General features: G+C 35.6%; 1 protein-coding gene across 2 annotated transcripts in view; it reads left to right on the top strand.

The window, feature by feature from the left end:
* Positions 1 to 19,009, top strand: part of LOC150104483 (zinc finger CCHC domain-containing protein 8 homolog) — a 341,337-nt gene that overhangs the window by 47,881 nt on the left and 274,447 nt on the right. For both annotated transcript variants that reach the window (XM_090395663.1, XM_090395664.1), the window contains exon 3: positions 11,253 to 11,346. In XM_090395663.1, coding sequence (XP_090251789.1) covers positions 11,253 to 11,346 — 94 coding nt within the window. The remainder of the gene's footprint in view (positions 1 to 11,252; positions 11,347 to 19,009) is intronic.

Here is a 19,009-nt window from a genome sequence, read left to right on the forward strand (position 1 = left end):
ATTTCATTGTCTTCCTCTGTTTCTTTGGCCCTAAAGTTTGTAATTCATCATTGTCTTCTTGGGTATTCTTTCATATGTCATTCATTCATTCTCAATGTTTTTTCCATTTAGTTCTGTATTTTCTATTGTTTTCATTTTATTGGTGTTTGGTTTAGTTCTTTTAGTGTGTCTCAATTTTGCTCTTTTTATATATCTGATCTTATGTAACATGCTGTGCTTCTCATATATTTCATTCCGGTTGTAGTGATTCTTACCTCATCTCCTTTTATTGTTTATGTTCCATATGTTGGTTTTGATAAAATATTATATGTTCTTAGTCTGCTTTGTGGTGACTGTTGCTAGTCTTAATGTTTTGTTGATTATTCCATTTACTTGGGAGAATTTGTTAATTTTCTAAATCTTCATTGTAACTTAATTTATAGCCCAAATAACTAAAATTATTGATTTTATTATTTTATTGTATATAACTGTTTTAGTTCAGATGGGCATTTTTCCCCCTTTGAATAATAGGATAATTTTAGTTATTTTCTTGAGAGATTTAACACGTATTGTTTTATTATTAAATTCAGTTTATATACAGCCTTTTGTAGATTGTGCTCAGTTATTTCCTTCTCATAATGCATAACAATATACTCATCCAAAAGGCAGCATGCTTTACTTTATGGGATGCCATTGTAAATGATCTGAAATCAACAGCTTATATAGAAGTAGCTTAGTTGTGAATATACTTGATGCATAAACTTTGCTTACAGTTGGATAAAGGATTAAACGAGAGTATAATTTACTCCAAATATCACTCGGTCATTGTAAAAAGTACGTATCTTAGAAAAAATTATATTCTATTTGGATTATTTCTGTTGTTATCCTCCATTCTTTGATTATTTCATGCATATATATTCCCAATAATATTGGAGAAGGGAAACATCCTTGTTTCTTGTTTTTGCATATAGTCTATAGAGTGGTTTTAATAAGTTTATAGATAAGTGACAGCCTGGTTGGACAAATTCCACTGCCGGAATGGATGTTTGTGATTGTCTTTTGGTGGGAGATGAATTTCATCACTCAATGTGAGACCACTGGCCTGCTTATTTGGAGGCCTGAAATGGCTTCAGAAGTTCCATGTTTGGTTCATGGAGCAGTGTTTCTGGACTATGTAAAAAATAAAATAACAATTAATAAAAAAATCTATAGCCCACTCACAGTATTAATGTACTATGGGCTTACAACCTCTTGTGAGTGGGAATCACATAAATTTTTTTTTTTTTTTTTCGAATATCAGAGTGTATATCTATATATTTTGTCAAAAGTTTTTTTATAATTTATGAATGATAGATACATTTTTAAGTTAGATTCTTTTCTCAGTATTTTGAGAGTGCATACAGGATCTTCCTTTGGTAAAGCCATTTTGTTATTCATTTATAATTTTTTCTAGGGCTGATTCTGTTCTTTAGTATTTTGACATACATTTTATAACCTGTATTTAATAAATACAGCACATGTGATGCCCAGACATCAAACATCAATGAACAGTTAATATCATCAACAGCTTTAATTGATTATTATGCACACATATTCACAAGAATATAGTAATTTTATTTCTGCAAATATTTCAACCAGAAACTAAACTGATCATCATCAGTGCATAAGCATGATCACAAGGTGAAGCTAGATGCTCTTCAGTTTGCATTAAAGCTGTCAATCAGAATATCTTTAGAAACCCAATAAATGTTCTGAAGAATAGGCTCTTGATCTTAACTTGCTAGTGATGTATTCAGATTTTTCCAAAGAAGGGTAGTAACTTCCTCTGTCTTTTAAGTGATCACTATATACAAATAGCCCAGTCATGAAGTGACTTCATGATTGGGCTGTATACCAAGAATATAATTTCTAGGCATCTTTAATTTATAGTATCACCAAGTGAAAAAATTTTCAACTTCTATCTCAATTCAGAGTATTTTTTTAATAAGGTGTGACACCTTTTGAATACTTGTATTTCTTCTGGGTTTGGCTCTCACTGATCAGACCTCAGTAAAGGTCGAAACTGGTCTGGGTAGGGGCCCCTTCCCACAATGCACAGTATGGGATACTAAGCCAATTGACGTGAAGTCATTAGCCCCTATAAATTCAAGGTGCCAGGAAATTATATTCTTGGTTTAATCCTTTATCCAAGTACAGCAATCCCTCGATTAATGTGCTCCTGATTAGTGCGTCATTTTTTTCGATACTCAAATTCCATTAGTGGCCTCTAAAATTTGATTAGTGCACTTACATGCATCTTAAAAATAAATGTTACAGATATTAAAAATTTTCGATCCATACATTTTTTATGGCTAACTATTTTAAAAAATCACTCACCAGGATGAAATAATTTAGTTACCGATTTGAAACATTTTACAAAGTTATTTTTTAATTGCATACTACACTATTTCCATGTACACTATGTTCCAAATCTACGGCCAAAATTTATGTTGTCTGCTTTACATAGCATTTCGCTGATCATATCTCTTGCAATTGTTTTTCCTTACTTTTTTATTTTAAATTATTTTCCTAACCTTTAATCATGAGTAAAAGAATTAGTGAGCAAAAAATAGAAGTGTGAAAATGATTCGAAAAGTAATCTGATTGGAAGAAAAACTTGAAATAATAAAGAAAAATGAACAAGGTGAGTCCAGAGCAAAGATAGGACAAGAACACAAAAATGGGTGAATCAACTGCTCAATACAAAGAGAAAGGTAAGGCTGCTTCAAGTTCATCATGCATGCACTTGAAATTGAAGTATTATAATGATTGAATTAGAGAGACTTCTTTTTACATGGATCGAAGATTGTAACCAAAAACGGATCCCACTAAACACTGGCCTTATTAAAATCAAAAGCATTGTCTCTTTGTAACCTGGAAAGAAAGGGCTATCAATGATGGAAAAGAAGAAGAATTCCACGTTAGTGCTGGGTGATTTGAGCATTTCAAAAAGAGAAATAGTCTACATAATGTTCTAATCACAGGCGAAGCTGCAATTGCAGATAAGCAGATATCCAGAGATTTTGAAGAAAATTGTGTAAGAAGGGGACTATTGTGATCAACAAATATTTAATGTCGATGAAACCGGCCTTTTTTTGGAAGTAAATGCCTTCCAAGACTTTTCCAAATCAGAGAAATCTCAGCCTGGTTATAAAGTCACAAAGTCGAATGAAATTACTGCTAGCGATATGTGAGCCGTTTGGAAGCACATTCTTCCACATTGCACAAATGATTTTAGAGGCTTTTCAAATGAATCTAAGTTAATTAAATCTCATTCTGAGAAATTGAGTGATTCCAACCTGCTAAATTTAGATGCACAGCGGGAAGATCCTAAAGAATATGAAGAACATTTAATCACTGACAAGCCCAAAGCGGTTTCACAGAAACAATTTGAAAATAGTTTTCATACAGTTGAAGTTTTTAAGCAGCAATGCTTAGAGACTCACCCTAGTGGAGAGAGAACCAGTAAAATTTGCAGAAGAGGTAATAGGGCCATGCCGTCAGTTGTATGAAAAAAAGAAATGGAATGCCCGCCAAACTATTAGCTTAATTCTTTGTTAAGAAGCAGAATAATAAATTTATATTCTGAATATGTTTTATTGTCTTTCAGCTTCATGGTTTTCCTTTAACTAGACCCTGAGATATACCCTAATTCTTTTATAAAAAAAAATTAAGGGTCGAAAAAGAAATCTGAGGAATGAATTATACTTTTTCCCATAGGTTATTATATTCGATTAGTGTGTTTTTGATTGATGCACCTGTTTTAAAGAGCGCATTAATCGAGGGATTGCTGCATAAGCAAAGTTTGCACCTGAGGTAATTTCAGGACTGGACAACTTGTATATAGAAGCTAATGACTTCACATCACTTGCCTTCGTATCCCATAATGCAAAGCGATATTCTTACGGACATGTATAATGCTATGCATTATAGGTTTGCATGTATAATATTATGCATTTAGTTTCTATATACAAGTTGCTCAGTTAAGAAATTACTTCAGGTGCAAACTTTGCTTCAACTTGGATAAATGATTGAACCAAGAATATAATTTCTTTGCATCTTCAATTTATAGTATAACCAAGTGAAAAACTTCCATCTTTCTCTAATCCAGATTATTTTAATAAAAAGTTGTGACACCTTTTGGCTACTCGTATATGGAAATATGACTTCCACATTAACCTTTAACCACTGATGAGACCTGAATAAAGGTTGAAACCGGTCTGAGTAGTGACCCTTCCCATAATGCATAGCATTATACTTGTCCATAAGGATATGTGCTTTGCATTATGGGATATGAAGGCAAGTGATGCGAAGTCATTAACTCCTATACATAAGTTGTCCAGTTCTGAAATTACTTGAGGTGCAAACTTTGTTTGCTTACACTTGGATAAAGGATTAAACCAGAAATATAATGTCTTGGCATCTTTAATTTATAGTATAACCAAGTGGAGAACTTCCAACATCATTAGTCCCCATATGGCCCAGTTGTGAAGATACTTTATTCGCAGTCTTTGTTTGCTTACATTTGGATAAAGGATGAAACCAAGAATGTAATTTCTTGACATCTTTAAGTTATATAACAATGTTAATCCTATTTACATATCTGAGCCGTGTACCATGTGCCACCTAGTGGACGATTACAATAAATAAGATTACAATTAAGGCCTAAATTTAAAATTAAGTGATTTGAAATAAAATAAAATTAAATTACATAATGAAATTATCTTATATTTTCAGGATTATCCTTACATCCCACAGATCTAGTAAGTTTTGATTTAGACTCACTCTTTACAAATATCCCTCTGATGGATACAGTTGAATTGCTTCATAATGACTTTCCTCCTGATATTGTAAAATTATTTGACTTTGTCATTAATTGAATGTATTTCATCTGCCAGAACAAATTCTACAAACAGATAGAAATAACAGCTATGTAGTCTCCCATTTCCCAAACTTTAACTAATTATTTTATGGAACATTTCGAACAACATATTCCTGAAGTTTTTTCACCTGAACCATCGATTTGGTACAGATATGTTGATGATGTTAATTAATCAAAATTATAATAACGGAATTAACTCACGTAAAATATTATTTATGTAGAATTTTCACCTGAGTATCACAGGCATCTTCAGTACATGTATAAAGCTAATTAAACAACTGACAATTCCAAAAGGTGCCACCTAAGTAGCTAATGTAAGATAACTAAAAAAGGTCAATAAATTTCCAAACTTATTTAAAAAAAAAAAAAAGATATATATATATATATATATATATCCCACAAAAGGGATAGACGTAGACCATCGGATCTGTTTAAGTTAGGAGAGTGAAGTAAAGTTTCACATGTTTCTTTATAAAGCCGTTCCATGAGGAACCGACTTTTGTGAAGTACTTTTGTCTTGTTCAATGAACTCTATGTCTAGTGTTGATGGCATGTTCTGCAAGTCCAGACTATTCAGGTTCAAGGTATTGAATATATGACTTGTGTTCTTCTAGCCGAATAAAAGCAGATCTTCCTGTTTGTCCGAAATAAGATAACCCACAAGAGCAAGGAATCTGGTAGACACCTGGATAACTGAGATGTGGAAGCTTCTCCTTTGGAGAAGTGAGAAAGGTGGAGATTTTTCTGATTGGTTGAAAGGCAACAAAAATATTTAGTGGTTTTAAAACTTTTGATATGTTCACTAATGTCTTACACATAAGGGATAGGAATATACGTTATTTCTTCTGTATTTGAAGAGGAAGATATATCAAAACTACTCAAAGCTCTTTTGATGAAGAAATTCTTATATCCATTAGATAAAAAGGAGGAAATAATATATTGCAATTCCTTTTGTAATAGATCGTCTGAAGAACAAAAGGAGTGGGCCTGATGAACCAGTGTTTTAATAGTTTCTGCTTTGTGACTGGGATAGTGATGAGATTCAGCATGGATATAATGGCCTATATGAGTCTTCTTCCTATAGACTGAGAAATGTAGGTTACCATCTGGTTGGCAAAGAATTAAAAGATCTAAAAAGGCTAACTGCTTATTTAATTCTTCTTCTAGGGTGAACTAGATACTGGGATGAAATGCATTTAATTTATAGAGAATATCAGAAGAGCTATTCCAGATAGCAAAAATGTCATCTACATATCTGAACCAATGAGTCTAGGAGAAATGTTGTCAAAAATATGTTGTTCGAAGTGCTCCATAAAGAAGTTGGCAATAGCAGGAGAAATAGGATTGCCCATTTCTGTTCCTTCAATTTGTTGATATAACAAATTTTGGACAAACAGGAAGATCTGCTTTTATTCGGCTAGAAGAACAGCAGTCTTATATTCAATACCTTGAACCTGAACAGTCTGGACTTGCAGAATATGCCATCAACACTAGACATAGAGTTCATTGGAACAAGACGAGTCCTTCACAAAAGTCAGTTTCTCATGGAACGGCCTTATAAAGAAACATGTGAAACTTTACTTCACTCTCGATGGTCTACGTCTATCCCCTTTGTGGGAGATAGACGTAGAAGTGAGAAAGCTTTATAAATCAGCTAATCTTTCCTAACTTGTTTAATTACACACACACACACGCACGCGCTCACACACACGCACGCGCTCACACACACACACACACACTTATTTATTTATTTATTTATCTTTTTTTTTTTTTTTTTGAATAAGTTAAGAAATTTATTGACCTTTTTTAGTTATCTTACATTATCTACTTAGGTGGCACCTTTTGAAATTGTCAGTTGTTGTTTAATTATCTTTATGCATGTACTGAAGATGCGTGTGATACTCAAGTGAAAATTCTACTAATAAATAATATTTTACATGAGTTAATTCCGTTATTATAATTTTAATTAATGTCTACCCAAGAATCAACTTTACCCTGAAACTTGTTCTTAAGTATCATCTCCAATTTGGATGTTACCAATTATGGCACACCAGAGTGTCCGATTCTCTGACATTCTTTTGATCTCATAATAGCTTTTGTTACCCTTCCATTTCTTTACATCATCAACCCAAGAAGTTCTTGGTCTACCAGGAGATCTTCCCTCTAATTTCCCCTCCAGCACTTCTGGAGACCTTTTCCTTGCTGATCCTCTTAATGTATATCCTGCCATCTTGCATTTTCTCTTTATAAGGTCTTCCATGAGTGCCCTTTTGGTTCCCATTAACTTCAGTACCTCTTCATTATTTTTTTTTTTTTCTTGTTTCAAGAAATCTTCAGTTCTCTCCTATAGTAAGTACCACATCTCAAAGACCTGCAATTTCCTGATTCTGGATATTGTATATGTCCACATCTCACATCCATAATTCAGTGTGGACCATACATAAGATTTTATTATTCTAACTAATTAAGAAACTGAAACTAAGAAGAAAAAAAAAGCGGTAAGTTGTACAGGGTGTCCCAAAATTCACGCAAGAAGTAATTTTGATAGAAAACATAGGTTTTTAATTAAAAATTGTAATTTCTTATCGATTCATAAAGTATACAGTATAGGGTTATGCATGGAATAGCATATCGGGTAAATGGCCTCCACGGCTTTGCTGGCACATACGCACTCTTTTGTCGAAATTTTCCATGACCGTTTTGCATAAATGTGGCTGAATTTCGTTGATACAGTGCTCAGTTTCCTCCTTCAAGGCGTGGGTGGTCGTGGACTTGTTGGCATAAACCATAGACTTCAAAAAACCCCAAAGAAAAAAGTCCAATGGTGTTAAGTCACATGATCTGGGCGGCCAATTCTGATCACCAAAACGGGAAATTACACGACCAGGAAATGACTCATGCAGTAATTGAATTGTTTCTCGGGCTGTATGGCATGTGGCACCGTCTTGTTGAAACCACATGTCGTCCACATCCATATCTTGCAATTTAGGCACAAAAAACTGGATTATCATGTCGCGATAGCGAGCACCATTAACTGTTATTGCCTTACCAGCCGCATTTTCGAAGAAGAATAGACCGATGATGCCTCCAGCCCAAAATCCGCACCAAACAGTGACACGTTGTGGATGCATTTGTTTCTCAACAATCACTCGTGGATTTTCTGAACCCCAAATGCGACAATTTTGTCGATTAACGAAGCCATCAAGATGAAAATGAGCCTCATCGCTGAAGATGATTTTGTTCGAAAAATAAGCATCCACTTGTTGTTGTTCCATAATCCATTCAACGAACTCTCTTCGGTGTGTGTGTGTGTGGTCAGTAGGCTTCAGTTCTTGAGTCAATTGAACTTTGTAAGCATAAAGATGCAAATCTTTTGTGAGAATACGCTGTGGAGAGCTTCTCGAAATGCCCAATTCAAGACCACGGTGCCGAATTGATGTTCCTGGACTCTCAGCAACACTCTCACGAACTGCTTCGATGTTTTCTGTTGAACGACTTGTTGAAGGATGCCCAGAGTGTATAAGATCACTAATTGATCCAGTTTCCTTGAATTTTTTAATTAATCTTTCCACAGTTGATGAAGTTAAATCACTCTTCCGACCATATTTTGTACGAAAATTGCGAACTGTAGCTGCCAAACCTTCATTATTTTTAAAATATTGCTCAACAATGAAAATGCATTGTTCTTTCTTGTAGCACTCCATTTTTAATAACCCTGAACTGTCAGCTATCGCGCTGTCTTTTTTTTCTCGTTGGCAACACTTTGCCGCACAAATGGCGCTAAATTTAAATCTTACGTGAATTTTGGGACACCCTTTACTACCACTGTACAACATACTAACAGGTTGTACAGCGGTAAGGTATGGATTGAATATTGTGACAAAATCCATTATTAGCTCATTTCATTCCTTATAAGCTAACTGATCTCATCCCAGTTATCTAGTTTTGATCTTAACTTAGGGCTGTTTATAGGTCCTCACCTTCCTGTGGTGCATACCATCATGAAATATTCATGTGAATACTGAGAAAATTAGAGAGTTCCAATTTGGCAGTCTCTCATCCATTTGGGACTTGACCAATTTGAGGGGGAGAAGACATTGGAAATAGGGGTGTGTATTCATGGTGTATGCTAAATTCCAGAAAAATTAATGAAGAAATAATCATTTCTTCATTAATAAGACTTCAGAAATAATCGAGCAGTTATTTATTTGAAATTTATTTATTTATTATTTATATTAGTTATTTATTTTTACAATTACAGTAATCCCTCAATTATGAGGAGTTTCCGAAAAGTTAGATAACACATTTTTTTTCCTTAATAATGATGAAAGGGAATGGGATAAAACACGGTGGACAGATGGATCCATTAATAATGTTCAAAAACCCTGCCATTTCAGTGTGGTGCTACCATCGCCTCACAGCCAGTTTCAGTTGCAAGATGGAGCTATTTGCTGTGTATGGCGAAAAGGTGGTGTCAAAGAAGCAGGTGTGTTTTTGGTGCAGTGAATTTAAAGTGGACCGTGGTGACATTGAAGATCAGCATCGGGTGGGCAGGCCTTCATCAGTAAGACAGGAGACAAAATTTCATGCATCAAGGGCATCATTCTTGAAGACCAGCAAGTGAAATTGCACAAGTGATCTGTTGTGATACAGTGACAAAGGCAAGGATTTTCTCGTTTGCCTAGTCACAGAGACAAACTGTGAGTTCATCACTTATCTTGAAGAGCAAATAAGACTCCATGACCTGGAAACATCTATGGTCTCGCAAAAAATTCAAAACTGTTCCCACTATTTGAAAAGTCATGGTTCAGGGATCATCACCAAGGCATTCTGTAGGTGGATTTCTTGCCGATGGAAGGAACAATCAAAACGGAGCTTTATTTTGCAATGTTGGACAAACTGAAAGCCAACATTCAATGCAAATGATCAGGACTGCTGACAGGCACTGTAATTTCGGTGTACAACAATGCTATTTCACACACTGTACACACCACTTGTGAGTGGTTGCACTGTAATAATTGAAAACCTCTGCCACATCCCCCCCCCCCTAACCACCACCTCTACAGCCCAGACATAATGTCTTCAGACTTCTATTTGTTTGGCTCCTTCAAGAAACACCTTTCCAGAAGGCATTTCACTTTGGATGAGGAATTTCATCAGGCAGTGTAATGTTAGTTACTGGGTGGGGTCGCAGACTTCTTCAGTATTCATAAGCTGATCTATAGTTGAGGCAAGTGCATCAATAAATTTGGAGACTTTGTGGTGAAGTAGCACATGTTCACTTATTTCTTGGTGTCAATGTCCTATTATTAAACATTCTTGAGGGGGGAAAAAAGTGTCACTTTACTTTTTGGAAACCCTTTGTATCTGTCCACAGTATGAAAGCAATTCACTGATCAGACAATTGAAGGTTGGATAAAAGAGACAATTTCTTGGTGATGCACTAGAAGTCATTGACACACTAACCCATTCAAGGGTTGGTTAATTGAAGGTTTAGCCATTTCAGGGTTGGTTAATTGAAGGTTTAGCCATTTCAGGGTTGGATAATTGAGAGATAACTGTTTTGCCATGAATTTTTTTTTCTTTTTCTTCTTAATTTGCCATCCTGATATTTCCAAGTACTGCTTTATTTGCTATCCCAGAAGATTGTATTAATTACAGGATGTTCAATACATCCTGTAATTAACAGTATTTGAAACTTTAATGTATATTGAATACAGCGACATATCAGAACACTAGTAATGTTAAAACAGTGGCACATGCAGGGTAGTAACCAAGTGTTTAATTGTCCCCTCCCCCATTTCTTTGAGAAAGGCATTCCTCTGCATCATTATGCTATGTTAATATGCTATTTTATGACTGTTGTTTTTTGGCAAATTTCACCTTGTGTTAAATCTTTACTGTAAGATGATACTACTTTTAAGAATAATATGCATAGCCGGCCTGGTTGGCTGTGGTTAGCATATCCACTCTCCAGCCAAAATGTTGTGGGTTCAAATCCCACCGTGGGTATGGATGTTTGTGATTGTCAATGAAAATACTAGTGGTGGTGTGCAGTAGTTGGCGTTGGTGAATTGAGTGATAGAGACGAAGAGTTGTAGAGTAGGTGTCCTCTCTCGATGAGTCTTTGGACTCCTTGGAGGTGTGATGTAATAATAATAGTAGAAAAAATTAATGTAAAATAAGTTGTAAAATACTTCCCATTTCCATTCACTTTCTTTCTCAGAAAAATTCTGCATATGCCATTGCAATAAAATTATATTATTTTTTGCAGATGAAATGAAATCTTAAAAGTAGTTTACAAATAAATATATGCTTGTATTTATTTTTTATTTTATTTTTTTATTTTTAGGAAGTATCAGCACAAAGTAGAAATTTTCTTAAAAGAATTACTATCAGATGAACATGTTTCCAACAGTCTTAGTGAAGTTGATGAAAGAAAGGAAGTAAGAATAATCAAATATCATTTCTGTGAGCTTTTTTCAATGTAATATAAGCAGTAGTGGTTGGTATTAATGGATTATAGTTGGTTTCTGTTGAAGTGGGTCTTGGGAGTCCTAAAACTGGGTCTAGCCTGCTTGAATCCTAAAGCATTATAAGTAATTCTTTAGACCTTATTCATTTTGCTGTTAATTCTCTCTAGTCTTTATTTTCAAAATCTGTCAGTGTAAAAAACGTGCTTCTCTAGATCCACATAACTTTGATAATTGTGGTAACTCACGGTTATCACATTTTACACACATCACTTTTTATATATGGGAATTATTTTTTAGTTGCCCTATTTCATTTGCCACATTAACATAAAAACAAAATATAGTTTTCATTGTAATTCAGAATGATTTTTATCAAATTTTTGAGATTGAAAATGACTGTTTCACAATTAATATTCTTTGGTATTTAGAACCAAAGAATCTGTAGCTCAGTCAGTCTAGACAAAGCCCTTTGGTCAGAAAGACCCGAGTTCAATTCCCATCAGTGATGTGAGGAACCTTTATCTAGCCTCTTTCAACTAAAGGTGAGTTAGCTGGTCTCCTATGGAGGTAGGGGGTTTTTTTTCACCCAGAAATTTGGATTTTTTTTTTATCTCCCAGAACAGGCAAACCGGTCCCGTGAACACGTGCTTCTACAGACATAGGATACTTCTAGGAACAAGGCGTAACCAACCTATTCTGTAGGATTTCAGTTTTCCAAATATCTATGTAAATGGGGGGGTTTCTCTACTATTTCTATCTTTTTTATTATCTCTTTATTATTCTCCTCTTTTCTATTGGTTTTATTTTATACTTTATTATTTTCCTTATATCTCTATTTATCTCTTTAAGCTATACTGCCTTTTGCACTTGCCTTCTTATTCTTTGAACACCAGAAAATTAATTTGAAAAGCTGTGCCACTGATGTCCGTTTTCTAATAATATGAAGTGGTAAGTGCATCCAGTAGTTTTCCCATTACATTCAAATTATCCCTGATTAATTAATATCTGCAGCCTTTACTATCCTTTCTCCTGGGTTCCCGCTAATAGGCTCTAATATTTTTTTCGAAACAGTGCATCAAAGAATTAAATATCAGGCAACACTCTATTAATATTTAAACAACACATTTATTTACCATAAAACAATTTACACTATTAATCCATTAAAGAAAAATTTCTTAATTTAACTTTACATAAAACAATTATGTTAAAATGCCCTTTCAATTCATGAAAATCATGTCACATAAATAACCACTCTCCTCCAATATTGAATTACTATCCTATCAATAGTATGATTAACAAACAGTTACTTCTTTACTGTTATACTCATAAGAATATCTTTGCATATAAAAATTCAGTCCTTCAGATACTAAGATAATACTCTAGGCAAATGCACTATTTAACAAATTGTTGCTCCCTAATTGTTACACACATAATCTTCTATTACTTATTAAACATTTAAATCCAACGATTAACTCTGTTCAAAATCAGCAGCCTAATCGTAACAGTCCACTATTAGAGTTCTATAATTCACAAAATTGGAAAGAAAAAAAAATCAAACTCACTTTAGGGCTGCTACCTACTGCATATTCTCATTCCTGGCTTCGGATTGGAGTCCTGATCATTTTTTTTTCCCGTATCAGGTTTTTCTCTCCCTTTTTATGCTGGCGATAGATTTACTGACGCTTCTGGGATGCTGTCCTTGCGGCACTTCGGGCGAAGATTACCGGCTCGAGGAGTAGTTGCATGCACGTTGGACTTAACGGAGCAATTTCTTCCTGCTCGAAAATTTTCTCTCCTCGGACAAGAGCTCCCGGTGAAGATTCGTCATCAAATAACTGCTTTGCCTGGCGGATCGGCTCCCGACATCTTTCTTTCAGACCACTGGCATGACTTCTCCTGAAGTCATGTCCTCGATGGCCGACATCTGACGGACAACCCCTGGGGTACCGGTGATGACCTAACGGGTAACTGATGACAACCTATGGATAACCGATACTCTATCTTCCGGCCAATGCCTTTTATTCACCTTCTTTCGGATCCCTGCACGAAGACATGGGATCCCGAATATTTTGGTGCGATCCCTTGTTCTTTCCTTGACACTGACCTTTCCTTTGATCTTCTACACTCCTTTAATCCTATTTGTTTTGGGCAGCAGAAGTGCATCTGAAGTTTGTCGGTCAGTCTGACACTGACCTTGAGTGTTTACAGGTGGCATTCACAAACAACTTTCACATATCCTTATAAGGAGCTTATATACAAAGTTTTCTGGTGGCAAGGTATTGCCTTTTGTTCAATACATTCTAGAATTTTTCGTTTTAGGGCAGTAAGTACAGACAATTCCCATAGGGATTATTTACATTAACAAGCTGTTTTAAATATACATAGACATACAGTTATTTTTATAACATCCTTACAGGGCTTGACTTCTGTAAAAAATTGATGTAAGGCTTTCTGGCATTATTAATCTACATCAAATTTTTATAATTACACAGTAAAATGTGTAGGTCTATTAATGCATGAGCATAAATTAGGATAGGATTTAGAACCAGAAATAGATTCAGGACAGGAAGATACAAGTAAACTCTTTTTGCAATGTACTACTTATTGCCAATAAAAGATTTTCATGTCTACTGCCAGAAACAGTCTCCTTTAATTTAATGATCTGTTGTCTTTCAAGCGTTGAATAAAAATTGTTTTTCTGTCATCTTTGAAAAGCACTTTACTGTGAAGTCACATCTCACCACATTAATTCATTTACCTAAAAGTTAGCTAGAAACTGTTTTTCTTAATATGTTAGTATTAGCACTTGAGATTTACAGGCTCTTTTCATCTTGAGAGAATATAAATTCTTCAGAATTTACAAAGTAACATAGCCAGAGGTACTTATGATATATAAAATCATGTTGTGAATTTAGAGCTATGGAATCAGATAGTATTTTGCCCATGTGTTAAAAAAAAAAAAAAAAAAAAAAAAAAAAAAACAGTGCTAGAGAATTGGCAGTGATTCAGACCAGGCTGATTAATTTAGGTCTCGGCACTGGCAGGATACCAGAGAGTAGAAACAGGGGAAAGTAGTAGCATATTGTAGATTGGTCACAATCTCAAAAGTGATGGTTCAAGCAAAAATTCAGGAATAGATGAACAGTAACATAACATGTGAGGACTGAAATTGCAAAAAATGTTTTTTTTTTTGTCATCTTTCAAAAGCACTTTTCTGTGAAGCCACAAGATTTTGTGAAGGATAGTCTTGCTCTCGTAATTTATCCACTGTTTATAATAGAGTGACATTCGAATTACATAAAGGAAATAGGTACACCATAATATTGCTGTATTTTGCAAAGGTCATTTGATAGGATGCATGCCATATGAAATTATATAAATATGAGCAAATGGGAATAACATAGATAAAAGAGTGACTAATAGACAGATGTCAGAGATCAGTATATGATAGAGAAGAGGCAATAGGGAAGAAAATCTCTTAACCAACTTGCAGACATTGTGGTGAATGCAGATACATTAATGAGTTTAAAGAATGGTTTGATGGGCTTGTGTGTAATAATGTTTGCCTCCTATGATGAGTCTTTTGACTCCATGGTGGTCTGGTGTTAATAATAATGATAATAAAACCCATAACCATAGTGTGTCACAGAATTAGTATACAAATGTTTAATTTGTACACTAATGTTATCAAGTTGATTTGAAGAGGAATATTAAGTTATTTGCTGATGACACTAAACTGGGGAGAACAAAGTAATTAAAGGAGGTGTAGCGATTCTGCAAAATCATTTATGTAGACTGATATATGAAAAAGATAATGGCTGGTAGAGGCAAATTAAGGTTAAAAGATTTTCAGTGCACTTTGGGCAAAAGATTAAAATAGCATATTACATTGATGGGTCTATACTACAAGCAATTGATGAAGCAAAGGATATTGTAGTTGAAGTTAGATGATGCATTGAAAAAGCAAGAAAATAGCACAAAGAGCCTTTGGATATTGAAAAACACACTGACAAGTAGGAATAAGGAATTATTATAAAGCTTTTGTCTTTATAAGGTTTTGATATGATATCTGGACTACCATGCACAGATTTGGAGGTTTTAGATATGTCAGTAGTAGGGGGTGGGGTTCCAGAGGAGGTAAGTAATTAAGATAGTTAAAAGTCTCTGAAATTATCTCTATAAGGATAAATTGAAGGAAGCATTCTAAAGGTTTACAGGTTACCAGATTTGGTTGACAGGTAGAAAAGAGGGATATCTTTAAAAACATTAGTTACAAAGTTATTCTTTCAATAAAGGCAGTTTTATAGATTAGATGAAGAAGAAATTTCTCAATACATGAAGAAAGGAGATGAAAAGAAGAATTCATTTCTGGAAGTTGTGTAAGAATGTGATTAGCAAGGATGCTTGGAAAAGTGAATAAGCAGAATGGACTACCAGAAGTGGCTGTGAATATACTGTCAGGGAATTAATTTAGAGAGAGAGATGTCACTAGTATTGTAAATAATAGCTAATGTGGGTCTCCTGTAGTGAATCTTTGGATGGGATGCCTGGATATCATTATTATTTCAATAACCTCCATAGTGTCAGTAGACTCATCATGGTAGGCCCACTCAACCAAACTAGCAACATGTCTATCATATTGAACCTTTAAATCATTTACACTTCCTGCACTCTCGCACTCACCAATAAGTCTCCATATAAAAAAATCTACTCCTCACATCCTTCTTCACCATAACTTTATACAACTTCCAGGGATCGTCTCTTGTTCTTTCCACCTTACCATCCACTCTTTTTATAATTACTTTTGTATTAATCTGGTAAAATCCCTTAACCAACTTAAAGGTCTCTATCTATCTCCTCTTTTCCTACTGTTTACCGAACTTTGTAATCTACATTTCCTTAATTAGTCATGCAGAGCAGTTAAGGAAATGTAGATTACATATTCCTGATATCACTTTGGATCCTCTGTAGTGCTTCCAATCTTCAAACTTTTCAATTTTGAAAATTTTCAGGAGATTGGATGTTACTCATGATTTCAGAAGAGGTTGTGTCCCCTCCATGTAGAACATGAAGAAAGCACTAGTCATAATAGCTTTGAGGCCATTTATCACAAATTTTAGATATTTAGTGGGTGTTGTTACATGCCATGAAATGTAGAGATAGATGATTCTGAAATGTCTACTCAGATATGCAAGCTCCACATTATCTGAATCAACATGCAGTGTTGTCTTCAGTGGTGTAAAGTACATGTACCAGTGGGAGGTGGAAGCTTTGAAAGCTGTGTTATAGAGCAACAAATCATGCTGCACCCTCTACTGAGCAATGGACAGGTGTTGCAGGTGCCTGGTGAACATCTCTCGCCAGAGTGCTCAATCCCACCTATGAAATTCGGAGGTGGTGGTGTGATGCTATGGTCTATTTTTTCGGTTTGGCCTCATACTTCTGTTTGTGATACCACAAACATTGAAATCAGAGATGTAACTGAACATCCTGGACAACGCAATGCTTCCTACTTTGTGGTGTTTCTACGGAATTGACTATTGTCTCTTTCAGCAAGAACAATGTGCCATGTCATAATGCTGCTGCTGTAACTGTGGACACGAATGTCAGTAGACTTGACTGGCCTCTACAGCCCTGATTGCAATCCTATCGAACATCTGGGGATGAACTGGAGTGTCAGGTGAGGTCAAGGGACATCAACCGCACAACAGTCCAATACCTCATTACATGCCTACAGAAAGAATCATCCAAAATTCCCATTAATTGCTATTGTATGCTTGTCGAAAGTATGCTTTGTAGGACTTCTGCAGTCATTGCAGCAAAAGGAGTTCCTACATCCAATTAAGGTGGGCACCATGGCTGTTTGTTCCTCACACTGTGGTATCTGTTGATTTCTTTCCTAGCAGCATATATTGGCAACAAGAAAACAATGGAAAGAGTGTAGAGAGGAATGACTAAGATCTCAGGACTCTGGAATGTTGAGTACGAGGTTAGATGGAGCGAATGTAGTCTGCATAGCAGGTAGATAGGAAAAAGGAGAGGTGATACAATTGAGACATATAAGTTGGTGAGCAACCTATCAGATACAGGGGAATTATCGAACAGGGTAATGGCTGATCAACTGGAGGTGTCATCTCTGGAAACTGTACAAAGATCAAATGAATAATGATAACTAAATACTTAAGGAATTGACAGCATACACTAGAAATATAAATTAAATCAACTTTAATATATACTTTCCGATATTTCGGCAATGTCACGTTGCCATCTTCATGGGAACTTAAGATAAAGATATGTGCACGCAAATACTACATAACAGCAAATGAGAAACGAAGTGAGGAAGCTACCGTTTTCCTAAAGTCCTGATGGTGCCCCCTGGCGGGCTATATTAGGTGTTCTTGGCCTTTGGGCTGAAGTTCTGATATATGTTTCCCAAATTTGGGGCATTCTCATGCATCAAAATTTGTTGAGGTTTGGCATGTTCCAAAGGGATGAGGCTGATTCCATGAATAGTCTTTCATATTTGAACTTGCTGCGGTGTATTACTGTGGCTTTCTTCCACCTTATTCTGTGGCGAGTATCCAGAGAATGGTCTGCAAGCCCAGAGTGGCTGTACTGGTGAAATCGGATAAAGTCCTTGTGTTCTGAGATTCTGATATTTGCTGTCCTGTCTGTTTAGCCAAAGTAGGACAATTTACAGCTGCAAGGGACCTGGTATACACCAGGTAGATCTAGGGGAATTGGTTGGCCTTTAGTGGAGCAGATAAGGGATGCCAATTTTTTATATGGTCTGTAATAAGAGGTCAAGTCAATTCCGAGGTGCCTCGGATGTAGGGAATGGTGATGGATTTAGAGTAATCTTTTTTGTGAATAGGGGGGAGGGTTGTGGATAACTGGTTTTAGTATTTTTTAGATTTTTTTTTTTTTCGGGCAGGGGGGGTAGCCATTGGCTGAGAAAGTGTTAAGGATGTGATTTAGTTAAGTGGTTAGGGCTTGGTCATTTGAACAGATTAGTTTTGCCCTGTTGAATAGTGTCTTAATGACTCCATATTGTTGTGAGTGGGGGTGGGGAGGGATTGTTGGTGAATGTATCTGCCTGTATAGGTGGGTTTTCTATAAACTGAGAAAACCAAGGTTCCATCAGGTTGTCGGGTGACTAGTGTGTCTAGGAAGGAGAGACTATTGTTTTTCTCTTTTCCCAGGGTGAACTTGATTCTAGGGTGTTGATTATTTAAGTATGTTAGGAAGGAGAGGAGTGTATCCAGGCCATGTGGCCAAATAGCGAAAACATCATCAACGTAGCGAAGCCATATGGTAGGTTTTAGTGGGGCAGAGTTTAAGGCTTTCTCTACAAAAGTCTCCATAAAGAAGTTGGCCAAGGGTGGGGAAAGTGGCTGTACCCTCTATCTGTTTGTAGAATTTTTCCTACCAAATGAAATAGCCTGAGTTCATTGTGAACTGAAATAGGGCTGAGATATCGAGAGGAAATTTAGCTTGGATTAGCTCTAAGGTTTCTTTGAGGGGGACATTTGTGAATAAGGAGGAGACGTCAAAACTGACCATTATGTCATCATGTTGGAGTGTAAGGTTTTCTATACTGGTTTGAAGTGGGCTGACAACAGGCAGGACAGCAAAT

This window comes from Typopeltis vanoorti, chromosome 7 (assembly GCF_054136105.1).
Source record: "Typopeltis vanoorti isolate ZY-2024b chromosome 7, IOZ_Tvanoo_1.0, whole genome shotgun sequence".
Lineage (NCBI taxonomy): Eukaryota > Metazoa > Arthropoda > Arachnida > Uropygi > Thelyphonidae > Typopeltis > Typopeltis vanoorti.